The 16783-nt window shown below is 53.6% G+C and overlaps 1 protein-coding gene and 1 long non-coding RNA gene across 2 annotated transcripts; both read left to right on the top strand.

Annotated features, from left to right (window-relative positions):
- The first annotated feature begins 5600 nt into the window (after nt 1-5600).
- LOC121404034 lies at nt 5601-6126 on the top strand. Its single transcript, XR_005967649.1, has 3 exons — nt 5601-5811; nt 5891-6016; nt 6078-6126. It is a non-coding gene; the product is annotated as an uncharacterized LOC121404034 (long non-coding RNA).
- A 7348-nt stretch (nt 6127-13474) lies between these two features.
- On the top strand, nt 13475-15534 carry LOC121404012 (keratin, type I cytoskeletal 9-like). The gene is made up of 2 exons (XM_041592526.1): nt 13475-14605; nt 14686-15534. The coding sequence occupies exons 1-2, from the start codon at nt 13475-13477 to the stop codon at nt 15532-15534; spliced, it is 1980 nt and encodes a 659-aa protein (XP_041448460.1).
- The last annotated feature ends 1249 nt before the right edge of the window (nt 15535-16783 follow it).

Raw genomic sequence — 16783 nt, 5'->3', positions numbered from 1 at the left:
TTTTCCTTTCCCCCATTTTGTGCGAAGTTAGTTTTTGTGTGTGACAACCATTAGTAGCTCTTTGGGTGGCAATGCTACAAGTTCCGATTGTAGTATACGGTGTTGACAACTTTGCCTTGAGAGATTCTCAAGAGTGTGCTTGGAGTGTGACCAGGGTTGCTGATAACGTGGCTCTCGTACTGTGGTTCTGGATAACTTGGTGGTCCGCAATCCAGAACTTTCTTGTGTTGGGTAACCTACAGTATATCGAGACAGCCATTGGTTAGTCAGGGTTTTTCGGATTACTCGGATATCCGACAGTGGTTCAGAACTACCATATGGTCCCAGATCCAAAGACCCATTGTATTAATTGTTTATTGTAAATACCATCAGATAGTCCGTTGGGGACACTTTTCCGTTATACAAACGTGGCATGGTCTCCGAATTTTTTTTGTTGAGAACGTTTATAGAATATCTCGAACGTGTTAGTTAACCAATGAGTGTAGAATAGAATTTGTTTAAAATTAGTTAACCAGAAAATAATGTCTCTAGATTGGAGTTTTGAAGAAATTGATCAAAACGACAATTCAGCTTTAATCTGTTGCATCTGTGTGCGAAGGGTGGAATACCAAACACAGTTGCTAAGAACTGCATGTAATCACGTGTTTCACTTGGCTTGTTTTAATACGAGACGAGGTGCAAAGACAGTGAGTCCTGCTTGCAACGAGTCCCTTCAACCAGCTGGTCCTAGCCTAGCTGAGAAATTAGCGGTAGCCCAGGCTACCGTCTTTGGCGTACCTTGTTCTCAGGCTCCCATGAGAACCCGTTCACAGGGTTTGCGAGCAGAGCCAGCTGAGATTGTTGAAGATTTGGCTGTTGGTCCCTCGAACGTCGTTCAACCCAGAATGCCAGCGTCGAGAAGCGAACCAGCTGATGCCGCCAGCGCAGGCTTGGCTCAAATGTCACAGGCGCTGACAGACGCCATGGCTCAGATCAGTTTGTTGTCTCAAGCCATGACCAAAATGACTCAGACAATGGAAGTAGGATTCCAAAGTTTGGCAAGTCAACCAGCCGTTCCTCCCACTAACCAAGCTAATGGAGCCTCAATACCTAGTGGAGAAACCCAAACATTTGAACAATTGTTTCAAATTCCTGCTCGAGAGTCCTTTGGTTCCCAAGTCAATCAGGCCAACGACTCTAGAGCATCGGTAAACGCTTGGGGATCCCAGCAGATTACCGGATTAAGACCCGATAGGATTGGGCAGATCATTTCAGGATGGAAGGGGCGTTTTTCCGGACAGTCGTCTGTGTCGGTAGAAGATTTTATATACCGCATAGAAGCTCTAACCAAGCAGACCTTAGAGGGAAATCTTGACCTAGTGGCCAGAAATGCTATTTACCTTTTTGAAGGCAGTGCTAGCGAGTGGTTTTGGCGCTACCACAAAAGCGTACCCTCCGTGAACTGGCCACAGCTAAGTACCGCCTTAAAAACTCGTTTTATTGATGGGCGTACGGACTTGGAAATTCGTGCGGCCATAGGGCAACGAAAACAGAAGGCCAACGAACAGTTTGACTATTTTACGAAGCCATTGTAGCATTGGCCGATAAATTAGTCACTCCCATGTCCGATATGGCATTGTTGGAAGTGCTAAAGGCGAATTTGTTGGCAGAGATCCAACATGAGATTTTATATATCCCGATTTCGTCCGTAGCTCAATTGCGAAACATCGTGCGCACTCGAGAAAGGTTCATGCAGTCACTAGCTAAGCCTTTTATCAGTGCTGAACCCAAACGTATTCCTATAAGACGACAGGTGCACGAAATTGCAGTAGAGACCGACCAGGAAGATGAACCGGATGACGAGGAAACAGAACTGGTAGATATCGCGGCAGTTACCATTTCCTGTTGGAACTGTGGGGAGCAGGGTCATCGCTATCACGACTGCGTAGGTGAACGAACTGTATTTTGCTACGGCTGTGGCAAACGGGATACGTATAAACCGTCGTGCCCTAAGTTTACCGCTTCAAAAAACTCCTGGAGTCGTGCACAGCCGACAAGTGCACGCAAACCAGTCAGTTCGAAAGCCACGAGCACCAACTAATGGACGTTTTAACGGATCCATTACTCCCTGACGTATCCAAACTACCAGACATTCCTTTACAGACTCCTTTGTTACCCTCGGAGCCAGTAAAAATTGGTCTCCCGAACCGATCTCGCAAGCGATTGCTCAAATTCCGACAAATCTGGAAAGACGAGCGATCAAAGGTGATAGCGACAGTGGTGAATACGTCTAAGGACTGGCGACCCTATGCGCAAGTCACCGTACTAGGGAAGACGCTTAGTGGACTGATGGACACAGGTGCTTCAATCAGTTGTATAGGTGGATCATTTGCAGCCGACCTAGCTCGGGATCCGACCCAGTTCAAGCCCGCAAGAGCAGCAGTACGTACCGCAGACGGCCAGAGCCAATCAATAATTGGCAAAGTTACGACAGACGTCTGCTTCCAAGGCCGAAGTAAAACCCTAAAACTGTTCATAGTCCCATCCCTGGCGCAAGACTTATATCTGGGCATAGATTTTTGGTCCAGTTTTGATTTGTTACCAGCGTTTATAGCCCATAAGTCATCCGGTCCAGAGATTTCATCGGTATCGTTTGATAGCCCGTTGCATATGCAATTGTCCCAGCAGCAGCAATAAGGTTTGTTAGCAACGGTCAATTTGTTTCCATCCTTTGCAAAGCAAGGACTTGGAAAAACAAGCTGGTTGTCTCAGGAGATTGACGTGGGCACCGCTAAGGCCATAAAACAACGACACTACGCCGTGTCTCCAGCAGTAGAAAAGCTGATGTATCTGGAAATAGACCGAATGTTATCGCTTGGGGTAATCGAAGAGTCAGATAGCGCATGGTCATCGCCCGTGGTTCTCGTTCGGAAGCCTGGGAAAGTACGATTGTGCATCGACAGTCGGAAGCTTAACGAGGTTACGGTAAAGAACGCATATCCTATGCCTCTGATCGATGGCATTCTTAGTCGCCTGCCTCGAGCTGAGTTTATCTCAAGTATAGACTTAAAAGATGCCTACTGGCAAATTCCTTTGGAGGTAACCGCGCGTGAAAAGACGGCGTTTACTGTCCCAGGGCGTCCATTGTACCAGTACACAGTAATGCCCTTTGGATTATGTAATGCGCCCCAAACGATGTCCAAGCTAATGGATAAGGTGATACCGCCATCTCTACGGAACGAGATATTTATCTACCTCGACGACTTGTTGGTAATTTCGGACACCTTTGACCAGCATATTCGAGTCCTCAAAGTCTTGTCCAACAGATTAAGAGAAGCCGGTCTAACCATCAATGTGGAGAAGTCCAAATTTTGCCTAAAAGAGGTCAAATATTTAGGTCATGTTATAGGCAATGGAACTATCCAGACCGACATTGAGAAGGTCCAAGCAATTCAGAAGTTTCCGGTCCCGCGATCCGTGAAACAAGTCCGCAGGTTTTTAGGTCTCACTGGGTGGTACCACAAATTCATAAAGAACTATGCGGGCATCGCAGCGCCGATCTCAGATACTCTCAAGAGCAAACGGAAATTTGATTGGACAGATGAGGCCCAACCGCATTCGATTCCTTAAAGGAACATATGTGCAACGCTCCCGTGTTGCATAGCCCTGATTTTACAAGCCCGTTCTCCATCCATTGTGATGCCAGCCACACCGGTGTTGGTGGCGTTTTAATGCAAACGGATGAGAATGGCCATGAAGTACCCACTGCGTTTATGTCACGCAAATTAAACCAATGCCAACGTAATTACTCTGTGACAGAGAAAGAGTGCCTGGCAGCGGTAATGTGCGTGAAGAAATTTAGAGCCTATGTGGAAGGGCATCAGTTTTCCATTATAACCGATCATGTATCGCTTAAATGGCTGATGTCTCAGGCCGACTTAAGCTCACGGCTTGCCCGATGGGCGTTAAAACTGCAAGGCATCTCTTTTACAATTGAGCATAGAAAAAAAAAGTCAGAATATCGTACCAGACGCCTTATCACGAGTACATACTGAGGACTTATCCTATATTGGTATCGATAGTTTGTTAGACCTTGATTCTGACGCGTTTAAATCGACCGAGTACCAAGAACTTATCGCGAAGATTCAAGCTAATCCCGATCGTTTACCGGACATAAGAGTCAGGGATAATTTTCTATACCGTCGCGCTGAACACGCCTCTGGCGATAAGATTAGAGATGACATGTGCTGGAAACTTTGGGTGCCCAACGCTCTGGTGACAGAGGTGCTTAAAGAAAGTCATGAACATCCTTTAGCGTCTCACAGTGGGATCAATAAGACGTTGGAGCGTTTTCGACGATTCTACTATTGGCCAAACCTAGTGGGCGATGTAAAGGATTTCATAAATAAGTGCGAGCTGTGCAAATGCTGTAAGCACCCCAATCGGCCTCTTCGTCCGCCAATGGGCAAAGCAAGAATGACCGACCGTTTCTTCCAGAAACTGTATGTGGATTTCTTAGGCCCGTATCCTCGAAGTCGATCGGGAAACATCGGCATATTTGTGGTTCTAGATCACTTTTCTAAATTTCCTTTCCTCAAAGTAGTAAAGAAATTTACTGCAGAAGCAATTATCCCTTTTGTGGAGGAAGACCTTTTTCATTGTTTTGGAGTCCCTGAAGTGGTAGTTTCGGATAATGGTGTCCAATTCAAGTCACACAAATTCAATGACCTGTTGGGAAAATACCAAATCCGGCACTCCTGCACGGCAGCATACGCCCCACAAACAAATGCGTCCGAGAGGGTAAATCGCTCGGTACTCGCAGCTATTAAAGCATACATTAAGCCCGACCAATCCAATTGGGATGAGCAGCTTAGTTTTATCGCTTGTGCGTTGCGATCCAGCGTGCATGCAGCCGTTAAAAGTAGCCCTTACCGAGTTGCTTTTGGCCAAAATATGATTACTAGCGGTTCCACATACCAGCTATTACGGAACCTTAATATGTTGGAAGATCGAGCGGTAGTGTTTGATCGCGACGACTCATTTGAGTTGATTCGTAAAGTAGCTGCGGAAGCAATGCAAAAGCAGCATGTCAGAAACGAAAACGCTTACAACCTCCGAAGTCGAGAAGTTAACTTCCAAGTGGGACAAGAGGTATATAGGCGAAATTTTGAACAGAAACTAGCCCCTACTTTCCGGAAGGCTCGAATAAGGAGAAGGCTCGGCAACAGCTATTATGATTTGGAGGATTCTCAAGGTCGCTTTATTGGCAAATACCACGCTAAAGATATCAAGCAGGGAATATGCCAATCGCACTCCAAGCGTGGATCACTCTTTGGAAGGTTGAACCCCAAAGTGTGATTTCAGCGGGGGGGTGTAATATGTGACGCTTGTCTTGCGGTGTCTCATTCAGCACTTTTAAAAAGTCAACGGTTTATTTCTCATAACCGCCCTAAGATAGACCGTTGAAAATATGGGGCATCGATCGTAGAGCTTGCAGAGAGCTTTTTGACGAAACATATGTTTTGGTAAAAAGTGGCAACGCCATCCCGTTTATTTTGATTCCGTATTGCACTTATATTTATTGCTAATTACTTTTCTTTAAAGTAAAAAGCAAGGAAAAAATACGGTATTGATGGGAAAACGTGGGCTGCTGCATCCGGTGGTTCTAGGAGTCGGTCTCTTTCTCCTCGTGACCGTCGCAGAGTGCAGTATTCTGGAGCTCTGTATTCTATCTGATTTTTAACCATATATACAGTCAGCTACCACGCGCAGTGATTTTGTGTTCGCAATTATAAGTTGGTTTCCATCAACCTCCACAATCTGCCCATATCCGTGAGTATGGTGAATTAAGAAAACGACGACGTGCAGTGATCTTACTTTATTGCCTTTTCTCGGAATTTTTGTGCCACAGACCGAGGTGTACATAACCCCAAGACCACGGCAGCACCTACCGTCCCTGCTTTTCGACAGCCCACCGGGAGAAAGAAAATCCACAGTTCGAAATTGTATCAATTGAAGTGGTGCAGTTCCCATTGGGGTAAATATCTTGACCGCGAAGTTCCAATATATAGTTCTAAAATGTAATCTTCTATACATAGGAATCGCACCACTAGTACAGACGTAGTGATACCTAGTTATGTATGTCTGGTTATAACCTGATATAACTCTGGGTATAACCTGATATAACTCTTGGTATAACCTGATATAACTCTTGGTACAACCTGATACCTGAAAAAAAAAAGCAAGCTGCACCTGGCTTTCGCTGCGTGGGAGCATTTTTCGTCGATTTTTTCGCCTCGAGGTCATTGACCCCGTGCCTAAGCCGCCGTCGATTGTAGGTTCGCTCTGGCAAACCTAATCTGAAGCCGCCTACCCAGTGGATTTATTTTTATGTGTTTTTTCTTCTCTTTCTTATTATATACCGGATAATGAAGTGCTTTTTGATTGGTCCGATTGGTGGTTCAATTTAATTGTGCTGCGGCTAACATGTACGCCCATGAAATCTAACATCTAGTCAAAAAGGATTTCCTATACCGGGCTTAAGTTGAATATTTATCAATTAAATGGTTATTAATACAACTAAACTTTACAGTCATGCGTGTCGTTACCCAGCCCTCATCTTATCATTTGATCATCCATTCATTCACCTAATCATCTGCTAATCCAATCATCCAGCCATCTACACAACGAAAGATCTTTCTGCGTGGGAGGAAAACGTACTGTAAGTTTGTACAAATATAATGATTCAGGGAGATATAATGACTAACGTGGTAAACTGACCGGTAACGTAACGTTTGATTTTGATTGCGACATTGGCCGCCTTACGGTTTAATGGCTCGTCCATGTGCAAACGCACTTTGATTTTTTTTTTCGTTGCCGTTAAAGTTGAATACTTTTCCAATTATGATTTTGATTGCTGTAAATTTAACTTTTGAATATCTATTCATCTACACAACTATATATCGCTCCATTTACTTGAATTACCATTACCTAACCTTATATACATAAGCACATATACCTACATACATAACCTAATCTACATACCATTTACCCACATACTGTGAGGAATGATATCCTCACACGCGTGGATCTAAGGTCTATCCGGGTGTCCGGATAACCGGATAACGGCGAATTGCCGGGGAGAGTCTCGCTCAAGGGAGGGGCAACGGAGAGAGCCGCGATCGGAGGGCGCTACCAGGGAGAGTAAATGAGCGCGGAAGAGAGGCGGGATAGTGGGATCAGGCCGGCAGTGGTCCAGCGCATGACCTTTTATGGACATGCGATCACGCCACCAGCGGGGTCCCGTTGCGAAGCAAGTGGAAGGCAGAAGAGAGGCGGGATAGTGGGATCGGGCCGGCAGTGGTCCAGCGCATGATCATTTATGGCCATGCGATCACGCCACCGGTTGGGTCCCGTTACGAAGCTGGTGGAGAGCATCAGACGAGCCGATGGAAAATACCGCCGACGACTGGAGGAAAGTCCCGTTGTTGCCAGACAGCAGCGATGCGGCCGTGCGCCAAGGAGGAAATAAAAGGAGGCGCGCGACAGCGGCTCGAGACAGTCAAGTGCGGAGAGTGCAAGTGCGTGTGACAGCGAATATCAAGGAGAGTCAGAAAGTTACCCAAAAAGCGTCAAGAGAAAGGACCTGGTGTACCGCTCGCCCAACGGAAGGATCCAGTGAGAGCGAACGTTTCCTGTGCGAACTGCGTGCGGCGGACTTGGGCTTAACGCTAGGAGTCGTTGTCGTACCAGTTCTCAGAGCCGACAGTGCCACGCTTGGGGATTCCGAGGAACGGCGAGTGGGCGAGAAGGACCAAACGTGACAGTGATCATAGTGCTAAACCAAAGAATAGGCTAAGTTGTCGTCCTTAAGCGTACTTCCTAAGATACTAATAAAGAACTCGTGTATAAAGAAGCCAACCAAGTCTTTCTGCTTTGTCCCCCGGGCAACACCCAAATTCGTTGCAGCGGACAAAACCGGTTCGTTACAACTGGCGCCCAACGTGGGGCCTGGTGACAAAGTAAGATCGATTTAGGGAGGGCAGTACCGAGTTCGAAAGGAAGAAATGGGGAGACGACAATGGATCCACGCCATGAGGAAGGAGGACCTGGTTCAGTGTGGCTTAGCCTTTGGACTGCAGCTGGAAGGTACGCTGTCCGAGATGCGCCGGGCATTCAAAGACTGGGTGGAGAAGCACGAAGAGGAACCAGAATATGCAGATCTGATCGAAGAATGGGAGTTACGCGCGGGCAGAACTACGCCCACGCCCCAGACGGAGGAAAAGCAGGAAGCGTACGAACGCTTGGCCATACCCGGCGGAACAGGACAGTCGGGAGTGTGGAAGCTACCGGCAGAGGCCGCAGAGGAACTCATCGCCAGTCTGGCCGTGCCACAGAAGGGTCGATCTCCTAGCCGGCAGCGGACAGAAAGCCGAGAAAGGACGGCCATCCCAGCTCCCTCAGGCCAACGGGAGTCAAGGAGCCCACACCCGACGGGAGACGAACAAGCGAAGAGGCAGCTGCGAGCAAGCTATGCGCACGTGGCCAAACAGGTGAGAGAGTGGTCGTTCCGATTCGACGGGACGGCAAAGCCCCTTGAATTTTTGGAGCAGGTCGAATGGTCAGCGGACATGTATGGGCTGGAACTGGATATGATCCCCAGGGCGATGCCCGAGCTGCTGAAGGGGCGGGCACTTACGTGGTTTGTCGCCAACAATAAGCATTGGCAATCTTGGGCGGCGTTCTCACGCAGCTTCCAGGCGTTCTTCCTCCCGAGGGGTTATTTTGAAAAATTGCTCCAGGAGGTGAGAACGCGGAAGCAGAGGTGGGGAGAATCCTTCAAGGATTATATGGTGGAGATGCAGACGCTCGTCCGGCCATTGAAGTGCCCACCCGAGGAAGAGTTGGAATTAATCCGAGAAAACAGCATGCCGGGCCTAAGGATGTTCATCCGACCACATAGATGCAAAGATCTGGAAACGCTGATGACCCTGGCGGATGAGTTTGAAGCGCTGGAGAGGGATCGGGTGGAATTCCAACGAGAGGACCCGACGAGTCGGGCGAAGGCCCATAACCCATTCAACAAGACGGCCGGGACGGAGGTATGCCGACGATGCAAGGACGAGCCTGTGACCGACACTACGAAGTCAGCGGAGCGGAAGCCAACGCCGCCAAAGGCCGAAGAGAAGGTGGACTCCAATGTTGAAGGGGGATTCGGGAGTGACGCCCATTGGGCGCAAGCGTGCTCAGGGCGCCCACTAACATATTGCTGGCGGTGCGGCAAGGTCGGCGTGCTAACCTGGCAGTGCTGCAAAAGGGCGGGAAACGCCCCGCGACCCAAGCCACGAAGGGCCGTGCCGGGGTCGCAAGAGGAGGCCCCAACAACCTAGTCGGCGAGCTCGCCGAGGAGGAAGTGCAGCTGTCCGCGGTGGTGGTGATTGCGGGAAACGAATGGAAGGCCACGGTGGATACCGGGGCCACCAGCAGTTTCATTAGCTGTGAATTGGCGGAGCAGCTGCGGGGAGTCGGACGCGAGCACGAGACGAAGAAACGCGTGCGGCTGGCGGACGGCCACAGTCAAGAGGTGAATACACAACTCGAAGTGGAAATGGCCTTCGGAGACAAGAAGGTGTGGATGTCGCTGCTCGTGCTACCGGGCGTGATCGACGCGTTGGTCCTCGGCTGGGACTTCCTGACCGCAGTCGGCGCAGAGGTGACCTGTGCGGGGCACACGTGATCCCTGCGAAAGGCCGACGGGACGGACGGCCGGAGGAGAGGCTATCCGTGGCGGTAGTGGAGGCCATCGCGGCGCCCTCGACAGACGGAGAGGGGGTGACCGAGTCCCCAGAGGAAAGGTCGAGTGAGGAGACGCGGGAGAAGGAAACGGTAGAAGGATTCCTCGAGCGGGAATTGGCTGAGTTCAAGGAGATGACGGGGACGGCCAACGTGGCGGTGCACACGATCACAATGAGGGATGCACAGCCCATCAAGCAAAGATACTACCCCAAGAATCCCAAGATGCAGGCCGAGATCGACCAAAAGGTAGACGAGCTAATCGAGCTGGGGTGCATTGAGCCATCGCGGAGCCCCCTACAGTTCGCCGATCGTGATGGTCAAAAAGAAAACCGGGCAGTGGAGACTGTGTGTCGATTTCCGTCAGGTTAACGCAAAATCGGTCAAGGATGCCTACCCCATGCCAAGGATAGACTTCATCCTGGATCAGTTGAGAGAGGCTCGCTTTATCAGCAGCCTAGATCTGAAGGATGGGTATTGGCAGATTCCCCTGGAAGCGGCCAGCAGACCGATTACCGCCTTCACGGTGCCAGGAAAAGGGCTGTTCCAGTGGAAGGTGATGCCATTTGGACTACACTCCGCATCTGCCACATTCCAGCGCGCACTGGACAGTGTAATTGGACCCGAAATGATGCCCCATGCCTTTGCCTATCAGGACGACATCATAGTCATAGGAAAGACCCAGGAAGAGCACCAGCGGAATCTAAAGGAGGTGTTCAGGCGTCTAAAGAAGGCAAATTTGAGGCTGAACATCGGAAAGTGCCAGTTCTTCCGACAGGAGTTGCGATACTTAGGACACCTGGTGACGGGGGAGGGCATCTGCACGGATCCCGAGAAGGTGGCAGCGATAGCCGAACTACAGCCCCCAAGCAGTGTCAAGGAGCTACGTCAGTATCTAGGCGTGGCCTCGTGGTATCGAAGGTTCGTACCCGATTTCGCCACATTGGTACAGCCACTGAGCGCGCTATTGAAGAAGAAGGCGAAGTGGGTGTGGACAGAGGCGCAGCAGCAGGCGTTTGAGGCGGTAAAAGGTCAACTGGTGGCAGACCCAGTGCTGGCCTGTCCAAATTTCAGCAGGAAGTTTGTGCTGCAGACGGATGCCAGTGATTACGGGCTGGGCACGATCCTTACCCAGGAGACCGAGAGAGGAGAACGAGTCATCTCGTACGCCAGCAGAACGCTCAATAGTGCTGAGAGGAATTACTCGGCGACCGAAAAGGAGTGCCTGGCCATTGTATGGGCCATAAGGAGGTTAAAACCGTACTTAGAGGGATATCACTTCAAGGTGGTCACCGACCATATGGCGTTGAAGTGGCTTAACAGCATCGAAAGCCCAACAGGAAGAGTCGCCCGGTGGGCCCTAGAACTACAACAGTACGATTTCGAGATCGCGTATAGAAAGGGACAACTCAACGTGGTGGCCGATGCGCTCTCCCGGCAGAAGCTGGTGGAGCGGTGTATGAGAGTGGACAACGAACCAGTCGGGGTCTCTAAAACGGTGGCCCCATGTGCGTGGATAGCGAAAGTGAAGGACCAAATCAAAAAAGAACCCGAGAAGTTCCCCGACTTCGTGGAGGAAGCGGGGAAGGTGTATAGGCACATTCCCCACAGAGCCGGAGACGAGGAAGTCGCGGCCTGGAAGATGTGTGTCCCGAGAGACCTACGGGATAGAGTCATCAAGGAAAACCACGACACACCGGAGGCGGGACATTCCGGAGGAAGGAAGACCATGGCGCGCGTAGCGGGACGCTATTACTGGCCCGGGATGCATAGAGACGTGAGGGCCTACGTGAGGAAGTGCGAAGCATGTTTAAGGTTCAAACCAAATTAACAACAAGCCGCCGGAAAGATGCTGACCCAGGTGCCCGAGGAACCCTGGGTGACGGTGTGTGCGGATTTCGTGGGACCACTGCCCAGGTGTAAGCACGGGAATTCAATGCTGCTGGTGCTGGTGGACAGGTTCTCGAAGTGGACAGAGTTAGTGCTACTAAGGAAGGCCACGGCTGAGACACTCACAAAAGCGGTACGAGAACGCATAGTGGCGCGATTCGGAGTGCCGAAGGTGATAATTACGGACAACGGAGTCCAGTTTACGAGCCGGATTTTCAAAAAGTTTCTAGAGCAGATGGGGGTCAGACACCAGTTCACGGCACCCTATACGCCCCAGGAGAATCCCACGGAACGCACGAACAGGACGGTAAAAACCATGATCGCGCAATTCTGCGAGGGGGACCAAAGATGCTGGGACGAGAAGTGGCCAGAACTCATGTTGGCAGTGAACTCGGGCGTGTCCGACTCAACAGGGTACTCTCCTGCGTTTATTGTCCAAGGCCGGGAACCACGTCTGCCAAAAGCCCTATTCGATGAGGAAACAATAGGGACCGGCCAGGGCACGCTCACGCCGGACGAGAACGCAAGCAAGCTGAGAGAAGTGTTTCAGTTGGTGAGGCGGAACCTGGAAAGGGCAGCGCAGGACCAGGCGAGGTTCTACAATCTAAGGAGAAGGCCCTGGAAGCCGAAGATCGGAGAGGTGGTATGGGCGAAACAACACCATTTATCAAAGGCGGCTGAGGGGTTTGCAGCAAAACTGGCGCCGAAATATGCGGGTCCGTACACGATAACGGATTTCGTGTCACCCGTCATCTGCCGACTGAAGAGCGCCGAGGATAATCGGATGAGGACAGCCCATATTAGCGATCTGAAACCGCAACCGAGGGAGGAGGGGACATAAGGCATACCCCTAAAGAAGTTCTACACAACGGCGAAACTGAAAAAAGGGAGGAGCCGAGGCCGCGGCGAATGGCACGATCGAGCGTGAAGATATCTGGAAGAGATGAACGTTAACATCGGAAGGAAGGAAAAAAAAAAAGAAAGGTCAATGATACCCGACAGGTGTGGAATCGCGGATACGGAAGGTGAGATGCGTCGGAGTACACGGTGATCCCAGATGGGGGTCCGAGGAGGGGCCAAGATCCGGATCCACTCCAGGACACCAGGGGCGGTTTTCGAGCGTCGGGAACGATCAGATCGGATGCCGCCCGTACGCAGTCTGCCGGGCGGGGAATCGGATGATCCTCGGGTCCGAGCTGCTGTAGTGGGGGACGTCCGGAGTGCGATCGATCCGAAGACGGAAGAAGCCGACCGGGTGGCGGGCCGTCATTCGGCAACCCGGGCGAAAGGCCGGAGGGCCTGTTGTTCGCGGGTGGGAATGATGGTCAGCATCCTGGGGTGAGTCTGGGGTCGGGCTGGAAAGAGAGGAAAATGAGATGTGGGATCCCAGGAAGCTGGATAGTTACCGTGTACAAAAGCGAATCCACTCGGTGTAGTGATCGAACCACGCTATGGCCGGGAAAAAAAGGAAGGAAAAAAAAAACCTAAAACAAAGTCGTGAGTCACTCGGCTTTTTGCACAAAAAAAAAAAGGAGAGGTGGACTTATCAGAGACAAGTGTTCCTAACGACCCCGAGACGGCTGTGTAGGGTTAACGCGGCGAATAGATTGGATAAACGGTACTTGGCCGTCTCTCATTGGTGAAGAAAGAAAGACTCAGAATTATGAGAGAGAGAGCGAAGTGAGAGGCTCAGGCAAAGCCCCGTTAGGCGGAACGATGGACACGGACCCCAGGAATATAAAAAGGGGAGCGCGTCCGTCACTCGGCTCTTTTTGCACACGTGTCAGGGGGAAAAAAAAAAAAAAAGGTTAAGATGAGGCAGCACATGGCGAGATACTTGGCGGAGCAACGGAGCTTGATGCGACGGGGATATTATGCCTCGTTGTCCCGGAGCCAGCGACGAGCGAATCGGCTCTCGCAGGATGGCGAAGGGCAACGGAGGGAGGCGTCCCCTGAGCTGCAGCTCCTTGCGTCCCCACTGATCCCGTCGGAAGGGTCAGTGGGAGCCACAGTATCGCCGCTGGTGTCTTCTGGGGCCAGCGAATCCGACAGCGACGTGGTAATGACAAGCTGGGAGCCAGCCCCCAAGAAGGCTCGACCAGTGGCGAAGCGGCCAGCGAAGCGGCCCTCAACAGAGGCGGAGGAGCGACCGACGGTGAGGCGGCCACCGACAGACGCCGGGGAGCGGGAAGCCGAGGCGAAGCGGCCAGCGAAGCGGCCCTCAGCAGAGGCGGAGGAGCGACCGACGGTGAGGCGGCCACCGACAGACGCCGAGGAACGGGAAGCCGAGGAGAAGCGGGTCGCGGAGTGGCGGCGGCGGATCGCGCTGGAAGCAGCAAAGGAGGCGCTGCGACAGCTGCAGGTCTGGGAGGACGCGCGGGCGCTGGCGAAGAGTCTGAAGGCCACGCAGGAGGCGGAGCAAGCGGCCGAGGAGGCCAAGGAAAAGGCCCGGCGGGAGGCGGAGGAGCACCACCGGACGTGTGTGCTGGAAAAGGTGGCGGCCGAGTTGCGAGAGAAGGAGCGGCGGAGGGCCGAGGAGAAGAGCCGCGAGGAAGAGGCAAGGCGGGGCGCAGAGGAGGAGGAGGGTCGGTGGCAGCCGTTGCCTCCGACGCCGGGGCCCGAGAGCCGAGGCCCGGCCACGGCAGAAGAAGAGTGGCAGGAGCGACTACGTCGGGCGGAAGAGGAGGAGGAGGGCCTGTGGCAGCCTTCCCCTACGACCCCAGAGCCCGAAGACCGTGGCCAGGCCGAGCCGGACGAGGAGGAGGAGGAGCTGTGGCAGCGACGACCGCGGACCGAGGAAGAGGCGAAGTTCCCCGAAGGAGGACGGGGGCCCCAAGCCTCGTCCCATCAACAGCGGCCGGGAGCGGACGCCTCGTGGCAGCAGCAGCAACACCAGTGGCAGGGACCACAAGGCGCGGTGATCGGGCCGTACGTAACGCAGGAGGTACGTACGGCGGTGCGGGGAGGAATGGTGTGGCACCACCAAATCCTCCACATCACCTGGGCATCGGGCCCGGCACCTAGGGAGCCGGAGGCTCCGGAAGAAGCGCGGGTGTGGGAGGAGACGCCGGCCCGACGAAGCAATGGCCGCGACCCAAGGGGACGGTCGGCGGCAGCGGAGCCAGCAGTGGAGCCAGCAGCGGAACCGGCAGCGGCGAGCGCGACGGCAGAGTCGGCGGCGGCAGCGGAGCCCACGGTGGAACCGGCAGAGGCGAAGGCGGCGGCAGAGTCGGCGGCGGCAGCGGAACCAGCGACGCCAAGCGCGACGGCAGAGTCGGCGACGGCAGCGGAACCAGCAGCGGCCGGTGGAACCAGCAGCGGAACCAGCAACACAAAACGCGACGGCAAAGTCCACGGCGGCAGCGGAGCCCACAGCGGCCCACAGCCCAGCGGAACCAGCAGCGGCCGGTGGAACCAGCAGCGGAACCAGCAACACAAAACGCGACGGCAAAGTCCACGGCGGCAGCGGAGCCCACAGCGGCCCACAGCCCAGCGGAACCAGCAGCGGCCGGTGGAACCAGCAGCGGAACCAGCAACACAAAACGCGACGGCAAAGTCCACGGCGGCAGCGGAGCCCACGGTGGAACCGGCAGAGGCGAAGGCGGCGGCAGAGTCGGCGGCGGCAGCGGAACCAGCGACGCCAAGCGCGACGGCAGAGTCGGCGACGGCAGCGGAACCAGCAGCGGCGGCGGCAGAGGCGACGGCGGCAGAGGCGGCGGCGGCAGAGGCGGCAGCGGCAGCGGAGCCAGCAACGGCGAGCGCAGCGGCAGAGACGGTGGTGGCAGCGGAGCCAGCGACGGCAAGCGCAGCGACGACGGCAGCGAAGGCGGTAGCGGAGCCAGCCGCGAGCGCGGCGGGAGTATGCTCACCTGAGCCATGGGAGCGGGGTCCGTGGCAGTGGCCCGCGCCGGAAGCCAGGCGTGCCAATCCAAGCCGGAGCGGCAGGTGTCCTGTCCGGAGGAGCGAGAGAGACCGCGGGGGCCCATGCAGCGCCAGGCGTCGTGGCCGCAGGCACAGCTAGGGGCGGAGGGCCCACGCTGGCGGCCCGTAAGACGGGAGGAGTGGCCAGGGGCGGTGGAGCGCGTCCTGGCTCGAACGAGGTTCACCTCGAGGCGCATCAAGCGGCTGGTGAACGACGGAGGGGTCCGGTACCGGGTAACGGTGTCCCGGGACCACCAGGAGGTCTACCGAGAATCGGGGGCTCGGTGAAAACATAGTAGAGAGAGTAAGAATAAAAAGAAAATAAAAGGAAAACACAAACGGAAAGCAGACTTACGGGGAAGGAGGGGAGGCCACCGCGAGACGTGGCAGAGCGGCGGCAGAGGCCGACAAGCCACGGCCGAGATGAATGGGGCTGCCGATACCGCACGGTGGTCAATGCGCAGGGGAAGGCAAGCGATCCGTGCAGGTGTCTAAAGGATGGGAAGTGAGAGAGATGGTCGATGTAGAAGAGTGTAAAGGCACTTACCATCGTCCATTAACAATTCCTCGTTACGGAAGTGGAGTACGCACGCGGCCAAGAGAGTGATATCGAGTAGGACAGAAAACCATCCCTACATCATATCGATGGCCTATATGCAGCCCTGTGATAGTCGCACGCGCGTGCGCATTTCACCGATCCGGCAGCACCCCATCAGGTAAGCCCGGCAGGAGGCGTCAGAACGCGCCCGGTCCATCAGAGGGCGCCAGAACGCGCCTGGGCCGGCAGAGGGCGCCAGAACACGCACGGTTTAAAGGCGCGGGCGGCCGTTTGAAGGTAGAAGTTAACGGCCGGGTTTACAAGAGGTCCGCCGAAGGGAGTTTTCCGTTGGGAAAGAAAGGGGGAAGTGTGAGGAATGATATCCTCACACGCGTGGACCCTAAGGGCTTAAGGTCTATCCGGGTGTCCGGATAACCGGATAACGGCGAATTGCCGGGGAGAGTCTCGCTCAAGGGAGGGGCAACGGAGAGAGCCGCGATCGGAGGGCGCTACCAGGGAGAGTAAATGAGCGCGGAAGAGAGGCGGGATAGTGGGATCAGGCCGGCAGTGGTCCAGCGCATGACCTTTTATGGGCATGCGATCACGCCACCAGCGGGGTCGCGTTGCGAAGCAAGTGGAAGGCAGAAGAGAGGCGGGATAGTG

This window comes from Drosophila obscura, unplaced genomic scaffold (assembly GCF_018151105.1).
Source record: "Drosophila obscura isolate BZ-5 IFL unplaced genomic scaffold, ASM1815110v1 contig_180, whole genome shotgun sequence".
In the NCBI taxonomy this organism is placed as follows: domain Eukaryota; kingdom Metazoa; phylum Arthropoda; class Insecta; order Diptera; family Drosophilidae; genus Drosophila; species Drosophila obscura.
This window is presented reverse-complemented; position numbering and strand designations above follow the sequence as displayed.